Below are 15,891 nucleotides of genomic sequence, written 5' to 3' on the forward strand. Positions count from 1 at the left end.
TTTACGGAACCTCAATATTGAGGACGCCTTCACACTTAACGTACATTTCCAGCATATCACAAGAAGTTCCTAGTGTTCATCCAGAGTCCTCAAGAAATCTTTCATAGTTTCATCGTCTTCGATGTTAAACTCACATAACAAGCAACCCCTTGCGGAGTAAGCGAATATGGATATCTTCCGGTCACATTAATATTAATCGAACGTTTGCTCACACTCATTCTTTTATATATCAATGATACCAATTTATCGTACTCTAATATGCGTGTCAACTTAACAATACATTGTGGAGAACAAATATAGTGTACTAAGTTATTCTCTAATACCCCCCCTCCCCCCCCCTCCCCCCCAAATATAATGCAACCCTAATTTTTTGCTTTTCAAACATTATGGCACGGGCGGCTCTAAGGCTTTGGGCAGTGAGGCTATTTCCTTAGGCCCCCCAAATTTGGAGGCCCCAAATTTATTTTAATTTTTTTATTATTATTACTATGTACTAATAATTTATATAAGTAATTAGTATAAAGAAAAGTGTTACAATATTTTTTTTGTCACTTGATTGAGGTTTTGTACTAATAAATTTATAAATTATGATAATTTTCCCCCTCATTAATTAGTATATTTGCTTCACTCTTTAATTTTAATTTTTTTATTTTTATATAGGAATTAAATTATATATATCAACAATATAATGAATTTTACAATATACTCTGAAATTGTATGAACACAAAACCATTCATGCACCAATTTTTTTAGTGTAATTCGACATATAATATTAGGTTATTTACAATTTATTTTTGATATTCACTAAAAGTGCTACTTACTATAATAAAGTACAATTATCGTTTAAATTGATAAGAAGGAGTAAATATCTTTGACACCGTCAATGCTCAAAACTTAAGCTATTACTTTATGTACGCTTATTTCTTTTTCTTGTTTGTGATGATAGCTAGATCAAAATTTTCACTTTGATTTTTGGACCTCAATATCCGATAGTCCACCACTTTATTTTTTGTGCTATTCTTCCTTTTTTAGTTTTTGAAATTCGTCTTTTTTTTCTTAAATGATTATATTTGTTATTTAAAAAGTAAATTTTATTGTTAGTGTAAATATTTTATAAAATAAATTTAAGAGCCTCTCAATATGGTTTCGCTTTAGGCCACGAGATCCGTTGAGCCGCCCCTGCATTATGGCAAAATGCAGAAAAAGTTAAGTAAACAAATATTTCGGAATGAGTAAGGAAAATAAAAAGGACGCATAAGACCGAATTTTTCATAATGTCCTTAAATAAGTAAAAAATATGTGCAAGGGGTACAATAATTAGAGATGTAATGACCCGGCCGGTCGTTTTGAGAATTTAAATTCCGTCCGGCGGCATAAGGCTTGAGCAGCTTCGTATTATGTGCCTTGACTTGCGTGCGTGGTTGAATTCAATTACCGGGTGATTCAAAGTGATTTGGGACACTTAGTTCCTAAAACAGAAGCTTAAGTCTTAGGATTTGATCGTAGTCGGAACTGTGTGAAGACGACTCCGGAATGGAATTTCGTCGGTTTCGTTAGCTCTATTAGGTGATTTTGGACTTAAGGGCATGTCCGGATTGTGTTTTGGAGGTCTGTAACTCATTTAGGCTTGAAATGGTGGAAGCCGAATTTTTGGAGATTTTGACCGATAGTGGACTTTTTGATATCGGGGTCGGAATGAGATTCCGGAAGTTGGAGTAGGTTCGAAATATTGAATACGATTTGTGTGCAAAATTTGAGATCATTCAGACGTGGTTTGATAGTTTTCGACATCGGTTGTAGGAATTTGAAGTTTCAAGTTCTGTAAGTTTGAATTGGAGGGTGATTCATGATTTTTAGCGTTAGTTGATGTGACTTGAGAGCTCGACTAAGTTGGTATGGTATTTTAGGATTGGTTGGTATGTTTGGTTGTGGTCCCGGGGGCCTCGGGTGAGTTTCGAGTACTTAACGGATCAAAAGTTGGATTTGAGTTGCTGCTGAAGTCTTCATGCATCTATCTTTTTCACACTTGCGGTGGAGAGATCGCAGATGCGTGATCGCACATGTGGGGAGGCAAGCGCAAAAGCAAAAAAATGGAGGAGTGCCAGGGGTTGTAGGTGCGAGGTGAATTCCGCATTTGCTATGCCCGCAAATGCGTTAGGGTCATCGCAGGTGCGCAAGGTCAGGAGAAGCGGAAGGGATTTCCGCATGCGCGCACGCACAGGTGCGGCCGTTTCATCGCAGGTGTGAAGGCAGAGGGGGTAAGTGATTTGCGCATATACGCACTTTTTGGCCGCACAAGCGCACCCGCAGGTGCGAGTCCAGGCTCCGCAGGTGCGAAAATACCTGGGCAGTGGTTAAAACCGAAGGGCTTTGCGATTTTTGTCCTTTTTTGGACTTTGCAACTCGGTTTAGGGCAATTTTTGAGAGCAGTTTCGAGAGATTTCTTGAGGTAAGTCCCTTGTGCTTATTTTTGATCAATAATCATGCTTTCCTATGTATTTTCCCACCTAGTTAGTGTGTATTTAAGGTGAAAATTGCAAGTTGGAGGCTAGGGATTTGGGGAGTTGGATTGTGGATTTGGAGAACCATTTGGTGTCGGATTTTAGTAAATTTGATATGGTTAAATTCATAAGTTAATAGGCTTTCAAATTTTATAACTTTTATCCGATTCCGAGACGTGGGCCCGTATCGACTTTTTAGGGCGAATTTCGGATTTTTTGTTAAAGTATTGATTTAATTAATTAGATGAGTCTATTATGATTGTAATTATGATATGTAATTGATTTTGGCCAGATTTGGGCCATTCAGAGCCGGATATTCGTGGAAAGGGCATTCTTACAGATTGATTGAGCTTGACTCGAGGTAAGTATCTTGTCTAACCTTGTGTGGGGGAACTACCCCTTAGGATTTGAGTCATCTATGTTGATTGTAGTCTGTGTACACGAGGTGACGATTGAGCGCTCGAACTTATTTGTGAAAAGTTGGCCTTTTAGGGTTCTTATGTCCTTATATTCACCATGTATGATGTTGTTTTTGATACATTTGAATTTCTATTTGCTAGTTTCACCTGTACATGCATTGATTAGAGATAATTGCTTTAGGATTCACTCTTACTGTCTATTTGACCCTTATTCGACTTAACCAAAGATTTTACCTCTTCTATCATCGTGCTATATTTTTCATAACTGCTTATCTTTAATTAAAATTATTATTTTCTCATCCTATAATTGTATAGTCGTAATTGGAGTTATGATTATCTTCCGCTGCTTATCCTTACTTGAATCGTTGAATATTCCTCGTAATTGCTCAGCCTCAAAAGGAGTTCAGATAACCTATATCTTAGTTGACTTGCCATTATTTGGAACTATTTGACTCGTGTTGGCTTCTTATTATTGACTTGAATATTGTGGAATCGTTGCTATATTTTTGTTTTGTTTTCCCTTGTTAAGTTGTTCTCCTTGTGCCTAGCATTCTTTATTGTGGTTATTCATTATGAATGAGTTCTACCGCTCTTGTGATTTAAATTCTTGAGTTGATCTGCTCGTCGTACTTTGCATTTCTGTCATTGTTGCTTTTGTACTCGTTGTGGTGATGTACGAGGTTTCTGTCGTGTTATAGTTGTTTTATCTTTTGTTTGCACTTTATATTTAAATTGGGACTACGGACGTATTTCGGGAGATCCCCCAGCACTGCATATTTATTTTGGGACTACAGACGTATTCCGGGAGATCCCCCAATACTGCATATTTAAATTGGGACTACAGACGTATTCCGGGAGATCCCCCTGCCTTGCATATTTACTTTGGGACTACAGACGTATTTCGGGAGATCCCTCAGCATTGTATATTTATTTTGGGACTACGAACGTATTTCGGGAGATCCCTCGGCATTGCATATTTATTTTGGGACTACGGACGTATTCCGGGAGATCCCTCCCCTTTCCCTCCCCCCTTACTGCATAATTAATTCGGGACTACGGGACGGTATCCCAGTAGATTTTCCCTGTGGTTATATCTGTGTTCGGAGCTGCTAATCTTCCATGCTTAGGTGTCACAGGGTGACTTATACTCGAAGGATATTACTTGAAAAGTTTATATTTGAAAAGTATTTATCTTGAAGTAACTATGTTTGAAGATATTTATTTGAAAGGGTTATACTTGAAAAGTATTTATCTTGAAAGAACTATGTTTGAAGGCTAATTATTTGAAAAATTTATATTTGAAAGAATTTATCTTGAAAGAACTATTTTTAAAAGATATTTATTTGAAGGAAGTATATTTTAAAAATAATTTCTTATTGGAAAAGATTATATTCTAAAGATCTCAATTTAAAAGCTTACGGGTGAAAGTTTACACTTGAAGGATTTGACTAATTTATTGGGGTTGATGGCTGAGACCTGATGTGAAAACTATTGCAGCTGCTGAGTTACTACTTGCCTTTATTGTATTGTGATTTTTGGATTTGGGTTGTGTTTTCGTTCATTCTTCTGTGTCTTGTTCTGGTGTTCCGCTGTTACTTACTGTTTTTCCTTTCTTATTGCAGTTGCTATGTCGTTAGCCATATCGCGGGGTCCTTAGATAGATGTCATATTCTGTCATCCCTATACTAATGCATGTTCAGTTTATTAGACCAGTGGGTGTCTTGACTAGTCCTCGTTACTACTTCACCGAGGTTAATCTTGATACTTACTGGGCACCGCTGTGGTGTGCTCATGCTACTCTTCTGCATAATTTATTTTTTATGTACAGATCCAGGTATTTGTTCGTTAGCTAGCTGTATGGACTGTCGCTGCGGAGACTCAAGATAAACCTGTCGCTGCGTTCGCAGGTTTCAGAGTCACCCTCAAGTTTTCGTTTTGCACTGTTTATTCTTATTTCTGAACAGTTGTATTTAGAAATTTTCTAACAAACATTATGTAGAGCTTATGATAGTTTATGCATTATACCCATCAATTATTATGGGTTAATCAATTAACAGGACAAATGTGCCATTAAGATATAGCGCATGTAATTCATGCGTTATACATAAAATGGTCACGAGATGTCTTTAGACCTATTTTTGTTCTTTGAGTAAGAAAAATAACACTTTCGTTCCGGACTCTGGATTGAGACGGGATACTAATTTCAATGTGAATGATGATGGGAGGCAAAATGTCACATAGGTAAAATGTGTAACAGATTTTTTGGGACAATTTTCGAACAATTTTATAAATCTCTTTACTATACGTAAGGGAGGGAAAAAAGGGAAAAAACAGTAAGGGAGAAGATGGTGAATGGAGTCCTGGCTACTAATAGTCAATCAATTGAGCTAGTAAAAATGTGAGACTGAAAGAAATAGTATATGAATTACGTTGAAAAAAAAAAAATAAAAATTACAATTATGTTTGGGCATATATTTTACTTAAAAAGTATTATAAATTTATGGGAAAAAATATTATTTACGTGAAAACGTGATAAACTTTTTCTACTTAAAATTCATCTATAATTTTTATTTTATTTTTTTAGTTTTTGTAAATTTATAAAACTTCAGTCCAATACATAACCAAACAATATTTTGACAATTGTTTTTTTTGGTGGGCAAACGTTCATTTGAGGAATGTAATTTCATATTTTACATATTTTTTGTTATGAAATATAGCTCAAAGTAACAATAGAGAACAAGGAAAACAAGCTAAGAGATATAGAGAGAAAGAGATGATACTTTATTTCTTTTCAATTGTGTGTTCTTTCCATCTATTACAATGCCTTTATATAGGCATGAAAAATGAAGAAATATGGCATTAAGCATTTGAGAGGAAGATCATGGAGGAAAATAGACATCCACCATAATTTCTTATAACAGTTCCCCTTGGATGTCCATAGATAATGTGCCTCGTTAAAACCTTACTAGAAAAAAATTCCAGTGAAGGAAAAAGAGTACACATGCTTAGAAATACGTTTTTTGGTTGCCTAATTAAAAACCTTGCAAGGAAAATTCAGTGGGACAAAACCTTATAAGGGAAAAAGAGTACACCGCGTATTAACCCCCCGACGAGAGTATCAATTCACATACTTGAGCCTTCACATCCCAATCTTGTATACTAGTTTTTTGAAGGTTGACGTCAGTAGAGATTTGGTGAATAAATCAGCCATATTATCACTTGAACAGATCTGCTCGCATTAATATCACCATTCTTTTGAAGATCATGTGTAAAAAATAACTTTGGTGAAATATGTTTTATCCTATCTCCTTTTATGAATCCTCATTTAAATTGGGCTATGCATGTTGCAATGTCTTCATACAAAATTGTGGGTAATTTATCATATTTCAAACCACACTTGTCTCGAATAAGGTGTATTATAGACCTCAACCATCCACATTCTCAACTTGCTTTAGGAATAGTAATTATCTCAGTATGATTAGATGAATTAGCCACGATTGATTGCTTAGTCGATCGCCAAGATATTGCAGTGCCTCCACATGTAAACACATAGCAGTTTGAGATCGAGCCTTGTGTAGGTCAGATAAATACCCAGCATCGGCATAACTAACAAGATCGGGACTGCAATCATTACCATAAAATAAACCCATATCGGTAGTCCCTTTTAGATACCGCAATATGTGTTTAATTCCATTCTAATATCTCTTTGTAGGAACAAAGCTATATCTTGCTAAGACATTAACTGAAAAAGTTATGTCATGCCTTGTAGTGTTAGCAAGATACATTAGTGCACCAATTGCACTAAGATATGGTACTTCAGGAATAAGAAATTCTTCGTTCTTTTTTTGAAGTCGGAACGGGTCCTTATTCACATCAAGTGATCAAACAATCATCAGAGTACTTAATGAATGTACTTCATCTATGTAAAATCGTTTTAATACCTTTTCTATGTAGGCAGATTGATGAATAAAAGTTCTATTTGCCAAATGTTCAATTTGCAAACCAAGACATAATTTTGTCTTTCGGAAATATCTTATCTCGAATTCCTTATTTAAATAATCATTTGCCTCTTGGAGTTCTGTAGGGGTTCCAATAAGATTTATGCCATCAACATATACAGCAAGTACAACAAACTCCGATGTTGTTTTTTTTACAAAAATACACGGACAAATGACATCATTTATATAACCTTTATTTAATAAATACTCGTTAAGGCGATTATACCACATTCTTCCTGATTGCTTTAGACCATACAAAGATCTTTGCAATTTTATTGAAAACATTTCCTGGGACTTTGAATTATGTACGTCGAGCATTTTAAATCCCTCGGGAATTTTCATGTATATCTCATTATCAAGTGAGTCGTAAAGGTAGACTGTAACCACATCCATTAAATGCATGTCAAGCTATTCATGGACAATAATACTAATGAGATAACGGAATGTTATAGCATCCATAACATGAGAATACGTCTCTTCATAATCGACACCAGGCCTTTGTGAAAATCCTTGTGCAACAAGGCGTGCCTTATATCTTTGTAACTTATTTTTCTCATTTCTTTTTAAGTATAAAGACCCATTTATCGCCAATAGGTTTAACACCCTTAGGTGTTTGGACTACAAACCCAAAAACTTCACATTTCGCAAGTGAATCCTACTCAGATTGGATTGGTTCTTGCCATTTTGGCCAATCACGTCTTTGTCGACATTATCCAATGGATTGAGATTCAAGATACTCATTATCTTGCATAATGCTAGATGCAATATTGTATACAAAGACATAATCCACAACTATATTCAATCGATTCAAATCTATCTCAATATCGATTGAGTTTATTGATAGTTCCTTATTTTCTTGAGTATTAGTGTCATTGATTTCCTCGTGAATCTCAGGATTGGTTAAATCATGGGTTTCTCTATGAGACTCATTCGCAGTGTCATCTTGATAATTTATTTTTCTTTTTCTATAATTTCGATCTTTAGAACCCAATGGCCTGCCACGCTTTAGGCGTGCTTTTGACTCATTAGCTATGATACTAGAAGATTGTCCAGCAGAGACATCAATACAAATTGGAACATTTTCTGCAGGGATATATGATTTCGTTATCCTTTTCAGATCCGTAAATGCGTCTAGTATTTGATTTACTATTTTCTGCAAATGAATAATCTTTTGCACCTCTTTTCACATATAGAGGCACGTGGATCAAGATGAGACAATGATGGATTTTCATGAAATTTCTCGTTTGATTTCACCAATTTATCCCCCTAATTTTGGAAACAATGCTTCATCGAATCGACTATCTGCAAATCGAGCAGTAAATAAATCTCCCGTTAATATTCGAGGTAGCAAATAATGGAGGGCGATTCAAACCCAACATATATTCCTAGCCTTCTTTGGAGTCCCATCTTGGTGCGATATGACTGTGCTACAGGCACATATACTGCGTACCCAAAAATTCTTAAATGGGATATATTAGGTTCATGACCCAAAACTAATTGCAACGAGGAATATTTATGATAATTTATCGGTCTAAGACGAACTAGCGTTGCAGCATGCAAAATGGCATGACCCCAAACACAAGTGGGTAATCTCGTTTTCATGAGTAACAATCTTGCTATCAATTTTAGACGTTTAATCAAAGACTCTGCAAGACCATTTTGAGTGTGAACATGAGCTACATGATGTTCCATTTTTATCCCAGTTGATAAGCAATAATCATTAAATGCTTGGGATAAAAACTCAGCAGCATTATTAAGTCGAATAGACTTAATTGAATTATCGGGAAACTGTGCCCGTAATCGAATTATTTGTGCCATTAATTTTGCAAATGCAGGTTGCGAGATGACAATAGACACACACGAGACAATCTAGAAGATGCATTTATTAAGACCATAAAATATCTAAACGACCCACTAGGTGGGTGAATAGGTTCATAAATATCCCCTTTTATACGTTCCAAGAACGCAGAGGACTCAATCCCAACCTTTGTTGGTGATGGTCTAATAATTAACTTGCCTTGATAACAAGAAGTGCAAGAAAATTCATTATTTAAAAGAAATTTTAAATTCTTTAATGGATGTCCATTTGAGTTTTCTATAATTCATCTCATCATAATTGATCCAGGATGTCCCAATCGACCATGGCAAAGTACAAAAGTATTGGAATCAATAACCTTTTGGTTTAGGATAGAATGTACCCCAATTGCACTAATTCTTATCCAATAGAAGCCACAAGATAAATATGGGAATTTCTCAATAACTCTTTTCTCGCGAGAGACGTTCTTGGTAATGATGAGATATTCAAGATTATTCTCATCTATTGTCTCAATATGAAATCCATTTCGACGGATATCTTTAAAACTCAACAAGTTCCTCTTGGACTTGAAGGAGAACATTGCATTCTCAATGATAAGTATTGTTCCATTAGGCAGAATTATAGTAGCTCTTCCAGAGCCTTCAATTAGATTACTACTATCAGAAATTATAGTAACATGTGCCTTACACATACTTAAATGAGAGAAATATTTCTTCACTTTGAATATTGTATGTGTCGTACATGAATTAATTAAGCAAATATTTTTACAATTGAACTTTGATCCAAGTTTGCTTTGAGAGATATCTATATTTGCTTAGTCTTCTCAAAGATATTCTTGAGACGGTAGAGTCTCGTGCTGATAACGTGTTATGAAATATAGCTCAAAGTAACGATATAGAAAAATGAAAAACAAGCTAAGAGATATAGAGAGAAAGAGAGGAAATTTTATTTCTTCTTCAACTGTGTATTCTTTCCATCTATTACAATTCTTTTATATAAGTATGAAAAATGAAGAAATATATAATTGAATATGTCATTAAGCATTTGAGAGTAAGATAATAGAATAACATAGACATCCATTATAATTTCTTATAACATGTTTTATTTATTTATGTTTTTTCCAACATATTCTGAAAATGGCCACGACCCGACACATGCTGCGGCCCATATCGTACCATTTATAAAGTTAGATACGATTAGGGTTTTTTACCGCCATCTCAGTACCCAACAACTCTCCCTGCTACTGCTGCTGTAACATCTTCCAGCGGAAGCGCCATGGTATCTATCTCTCAGCCACTTCCGTTTCATGAGTATTAATGTTTAATCATATGTATATATGTGCCAAAAAAATATGTATATATGTGACTTTTAAATTAATAGCATTTTTGGTTTTGCAGGCTTCAGAGAAGAAATTGAGCAACCCCATGAGAGAAATTAAGGTCCAGAAGCTCGTCCTCAACATATCCGTCGGTGAGAGCGGAGATCGTCTCACCAGAGCAGCTAAGGTGTGACCCCTTTTTCGTAATTTCCCTCTTCTTTTTTTTCATTATATTGAAACTAAAATTGGGTCTACTTCCGTTTTGATGCTTAAGGTCTTGGAGCAGCTCAGCGGCCAATCCCCTGTTTTCTCCAAGGGTAAAGCTCTTGAATATTTATCTAATTGGCACATTTTTATTAAGTACATTGTCGGTTCTTGGAAATTTTAGCTCTACGCGAAGAACATGTTGCTGGTCCGCGAATTTGTTTTAATTTAGCATTAATTTTTAATTAGTTTTAGTTTAAATGTTGAACAGAAAGAAACGGATGCAAAAATTCATGTAGCCGAACCCAATTAGTTTTTGCATTGTGGCATAGTTGGTTGATTGACTAATGGCAGTTTAGATGTCGGGTAATGGGGAGTAATCTATGTTTAATTCGACCTATATGCATGTAGACAAGCCCCTTTTTTTCTGCAGTTAGACTAGACCTTGAATAACTACTACTCCCTCTGTTCCAATTTATGTTAACCTGTTTGATTGGGCACGGAGTTTAAGAAAAAATGAAACTTTTGAAATTTGTGATCCTAAACAAGTCAAAAATGGGTCTATAGTATTTGTGTGGTTATAAAAGCTTCTCGTTAAGGGTAGAATTGGAAGTTTAAGCTAAAGTGTTTTCAAATTTAGAAAGGGGTCAATTCTTTTTGGAACGGATCAAAAAGGAAATAGGTTCACATAAACTGGAACGGAGGGAGTAACTTATTTGGTTGATTTTTTTGTAATTATACTTGATATGTTTCTTTTAGCTACAAGGCATGCGAATAATTTTTGGTAGATGTTGGTGCCAGTGTTACTCACAATTTTATATTGTGACGTATTATGGATAACTAACTAGTGTCCTGCTATTGTTCATACAATGATACGGGTAAAATAGCTGGTGAATGGAATTTCCAGTGATTTGTTTTGTTACTTTTTTACCGACTCTTTAACTGAGGTTGTATTTATCTCAGATTTCCCCTGCTTTATCAAGAAAACTATTTAATCTCTCACGTGCTTGCTTGGTTCTCATTAACAGCAAGGTATACTGTGCGGTCTTTCGGAATCAGGCGTAATGAAAAGATAGCTTGCTATGTAACTGTCAGAGGGGAGAAAGCTATGCAGCTACTTGAGAGTGGATTGAAAGTTAAGGAATATGAGTTGTTGAGAAGGAACTTCAGTGAGACCGGCTGCTTTGGGTTTGGTATTCAGGAGCACATTGATCTTGGAATTAAGTAAGGATCATCTTGTAGTATCTCTCTATAGCTTTCACGATTTACATATTTAGCTGCTGTTGCTTATGAGGTGGTCTGTAGCTGGTCTTCCTTTTCAGTGTAAAACAAGAATATTGTCGTTAACTCTTTTTGTCTGAACTGCATAAAAATGGAACTAGACTATTAAGAAACAATTCTTCTCATATTGCTCTCTTGTTTCTTCCGTATGGTTGCTGTGGTCTTACTATATTAACCTTGAAGCTTATGCATCTGCTACTTCATATCTATAAAATGTCTTTCCGCTCCTTGAGTTTTGTCATCTGTTTTACAGATATGATCCTTCAACTGGTATTTATGGCATGGACTTCTATGTTGTATTGGAGCGTCCTGGATACCGTGTTGCCCGTCGCCGCAGGTGCAAGTCTCGAGTTGGGATTCAGCACAGAGTCACAAAGGAGGATGCCATGAAGTGGTTCCAGGTCAAATATGAAGGAGTTATCCTTAACAAGTCCTCAAACATTCAGTGATAAGCTTATAAAGCCAACTTCTGGATCAGTCTGTCTCCTCTCAAGTTTATGTTTATGTATTTTGTAGACCTGCATCTATATCACTCGTAGAGGAAAGTTTTGGAGAGTTTCTAGTAGTGGCGTATGAGGATGTTTTAGTTCTCATTTTGGCTATCAGATCAATTCCATCTTTTTTGGTCATTTTCTTTTGTTCCAATTAAATCAGAATCATTCAACTCCACAATCTAGTACAATAGACGCTTTGAATACCTGATTTGTTTGCTATTGTGGTAACAAATTAATCCACTGTTTAAGCGTTGTTTTTTGGGCGTGCAATACAACCAAATATATATCAATGCTGTTATTGTTACCCTGAACCGAGCCTTTTACTATTCCGGGTCTGTTTTTTTTTTATGTGCTGTACTAATGAAGCAGTTTGTTGAGGGCGGCATTGGGAACACAGCTTGATATAGTTAGATCTCTCAATCAGTATATGCCTGTTTGTGCAATCAGTTTAATGCAATATTTGCAGCCTGTGAATCCGTAGGTTGCATAGATATCAATTAAGGTAACTGGTACTAGTAAATATTTTCAAATCAGACTGCAGGAATTGACTTACCCGACAAGTTCCTGCACGGCTCTGTCTCAACGTAAAAGCTTGATATGGATGCATGATTGCATTCTCAAGTCTTAGAAATGTTATGGACCTAAAATGGGCGGCTTAAATATATCAGGTTAAAAGTAAACAAAAGATGCTCAGCGGAATCGGACGAGTTAAATTTTTTTACCGAATTAAGGGCTTCATCTGTGCCGCCTCATTTGAGGAAATCATAATCAATAAAACTTTCTTGCTGTGAAGAGATAAAAGGCAGTTTTCACTGTAACATGTATGCCTTAGTACAAGAAGTTAATGTTGATTATATAAATACTAACTGAAAATGTAAGGCCGTTTTCACGGGGGCTTTTTTTTAAGGGGGTGGGGCACAACTCACAAGTCATAGTGTATATACATGTAATTGAATCTTATACTCTCATGGACTAAAGGATCCAAGGCGAATTTCACTACGCTGTTGAGCATCACTTAAATTAACTATAAAAATGCCCACATATTATATATCTAAAAGAAGGGCTGGGTCCTAGTTCCAACTTTAAATTACTAAAACTCCCGAAAGAAACTTGAAGTCGTTCTTTGGGTGCTACTTTTGTTTTTGAAAATAAAGCCCAAAAAAACATATGAAACTCTTAAGAGAGGGATCGGGGGCGATGATGAAAGAAAGCCGAAGTTCATACTATCTGAAAGGTATTTACATGATAAAGAATAAATTGGTGCAAATTTTCACGGAACACCCGAGTATAAAACCACGATATTCCTCAATCCATAGAAACGTAATAATTCAAATGTATCCTATTTGCCACTCTGCTCAATGGACTCCACAAAATCCTCTCCTGGATTGGAGGAAGACTTCTCCATGGCTATCATTTGGTATTTTCATTTTTAGGGTGTGTTTAGTACGAAGAAACACATTTTCGGAAAATATTTTTTAATTTTTCCATGTTTGGTTGACTTAAATATTTTAGAAAACATTTTCCTCATTGTATACGGTCGAAACCGATTTCGGCCTTCGTACGACTGGTCGAGATGAGAACATAATGGACCAAAGAGAGTCTTCATAATATCGAGATGAGATCCGAAAAAGGTACAAATGAGCTTCGAGTTTCAGGGACAGATCAAATATCGAGCTCGAATCCAAATCGAATTATGATGAGAAGCGATAGAATCGAGCTTAAGAGCCAGAGGCCAATCAATACCGAGCCCAAGTCAATACCGGACCCCGAGTTAATATCGAGCTCGAGCCCACATCGAGCTTTAAGCCTGGAAACCGACCGATACTAAGTCCGATCAAGATCGAGCCAAGAGACAAGAGTTGTTACAGCCGCACTAAGAAAGGGAATCTCGGCGGAAATTAGGAAAAAACTGATTTATCATGGGTTCCCACTGTGTATTTTATTATATCCAAAGCAGGATCCTTCCACTATAAGAGGGATGGTTATTATTCCTGCAAGAGGGAATCGAGTCATTAATACACTGTAACTCAAATATCGTTGATACATTCCCACATTAAGAGATTATCCTTTTGAGCTTCATACATAATTCCATTTTGCTTGTTCATAAATTATCTTCCTTTCAACTCGGTTTGCATCTTTTCTTTATAGTCAATATTCGATATTTCTACTTACTCTTACGATTTGTGTCAAGTTATACCACATACCCTTAGAACTACGTACAAATTCAACTCATCCTTTTTTCTTGTAAATAGTTTGGCGCCCACCGTGGGGCTAAGGATAACAGTGGTTATTCGATACGAATCTCTGCAAAACACGCCATTTTACGCTTGTTTTTGGAAGTGTCTTTCATTTCAGATTAGAAACTACGAACTCTCAATTAATGGCTCTATATATCGACAACGAAGCCGGCCTTCAACATGAAAACACCAACTTGATGACCGAGGAGGAAAGGTCGCTCGTCAATACCGTTGGAGCTCAGATCGAAGTACCAGTAGACGTTAATTCGCATATGGCCATCAATACAAACCAACGTTTCGACCCTGAAAATAGTATTCACGGTGGAACTCGATCTACAACTCGAAATACCCAGAATGTTGAGGAAAACAGAATCAGCTTGCGTACGATTTTCGAAATATTGCAAGCTCAACAGGTAGTGATAGCTCAGTTGCAGAGTCAAACCTGGGTACCAAGCAAGCCAGAGCCCAGTCTATCCCGAGAAATCACCCACAGAACGGAGCCAACAATAATAAGATCAAATGAACAAGAATCGGGGACTAATCCCGAAATTGCTAAGATACTCGAGGAACTCACAAAACAGCAAGCGATAAAAAAGTGGAAACATATAACTCCAGGGTCGATCAGATCCCGGGGGCACCACCAGTGTTGAAAGGGTTGGATTCCAAAAAGTTCGTGCAAAAACCTTTTCTACCAAGTGCACCTCCGAAACCGATCCCCAAAAAATTTTTGCATGCCCGAGATTCCTAAATATAATGAAACAACCGACCCCAACGAGCACGTCACCTCTTACACATATGCCATCAAGGGTAAAGATTTAGAAGACGATGAAATCGAATCTGTGCTGTTGAAAAAATTTGGAGAGACCCTTTCGAAGGGAGCAATGATTTGGTATCACAACCTACTACCAAACTCCATCGACTCATTCGCCATGTTAGCAGATTCTTTCGTAAAGGCACACGTAGGGGCCATAAAAGTCGCAATGAGGAAATCAGACATTTTCAAGGTAAAACAAAGGGATAATGAAATACTGAGGGAGTTCGTGTCCCGATTTCAAATGGAACGCATGGAATTGCCACCGATCACAGATGATTGGGCCGTTCATGCTTTCACCCAAGGGTTGAACGAGCGGAGTTCGATAGCATCGCGTCAGCTGAAACAAACGAGTATCCGACTGTAACTTGGGCAGATGTGCACAATCGATATCAATCGAAGATCAGGGTCGAGGACGACCAATTAAGAGCCCCTTCCGGTTCAATACATCCAAACATGTCGGTAGTTAAAAATCAGAGGGACGTCGAAAGGGATCCAAGGTCGAACAAAGACCGATATCAACAATGGTTCAGGACGCAATTCCGCCTGGCACAATCAAAGAAGTGACCAAGGACAGAATTCTCGGGGACTTATGAGCAAAAGTGATTTTGACAAGTATGCCGATCCCACAGAAGCACCTCAGTTATCGGAATATAACTTTAGCATCGATGCATCGGGCATTGTGTCGCCAATCGGAAGGATCAAAGATATTAGGTGGCCCAGACCCATACAACCCGATCCTTCCCAAAAAAACCCAAATTTGATGTGCAAGTATCATGGCACGCATAGTCACTACAAGACCGAAGATTGCA

General features: G+C 36.8%; 1 protein-coding gene across 1 annotated transcript; it reads left to right on the forward strand.

Annotated features, from left to right (window-relative positions):
• The first annotated feature begins 9,873 nt into the window (after positions 1–9,873).
• LOC107763118 (large ribosomal subunit protein uL5z) lies at positions 9,874–12,339 on the forward strand. Its single transcript, XM_075235293.1, has 5 exons — positions 9,874–10,012; positions 10,132–10,239; positions 10,327–10,369; positions 11,285–11,480; positions 11,791–12,339. Exons 1-5 carry the CDS (start codon positions 10,010–10,012, stop codon positions 11,984–11,986), a joined length of 546 nt encoding a protein of 181 aa, XP_075091394.1. The 5' UTR covers positions 9,874–10,009; the 3' UTR covers positions 11,987–12,339.
• The last annotated feature ends 3,552 nt before the right edge of the window (positions 12,340–15,891 follow it).

This window comes from Nicotiana tabacum, chromosome 17 (genome assembly GCF_000715075.1).
Source record: "Nicotiana tabacum cultivar K326 chromosome 17, ASM71507v2, whole genome shotgun sequence".
NCBI classification, from domain to species: Eukaryota; Viridiplantae; Streptophyta; class Magnoliopsida; order Solanales; family Solanaceae; genus Nicotiana; species Nicotiana tabacum.

Coding starts and splice junctions, on each gene's coding strand:
- LOC107763118 (XM_075235293.1), top strand. Junction 10,240..10,326: donor GTCTCACCAGAGCAGCTAAG/GTGTGACCCCTT, acceptor TTGATGCTTAAG/GTCTTGGAGCAGCTCAGCGG. Junction 10,370..11,284: donor ATCCCCTGTTTTCTCCAAGG/GTAAAGCTCTTG, acceptor TCTCATTAACAG/CAAGGTATACTGTGCGGTCT.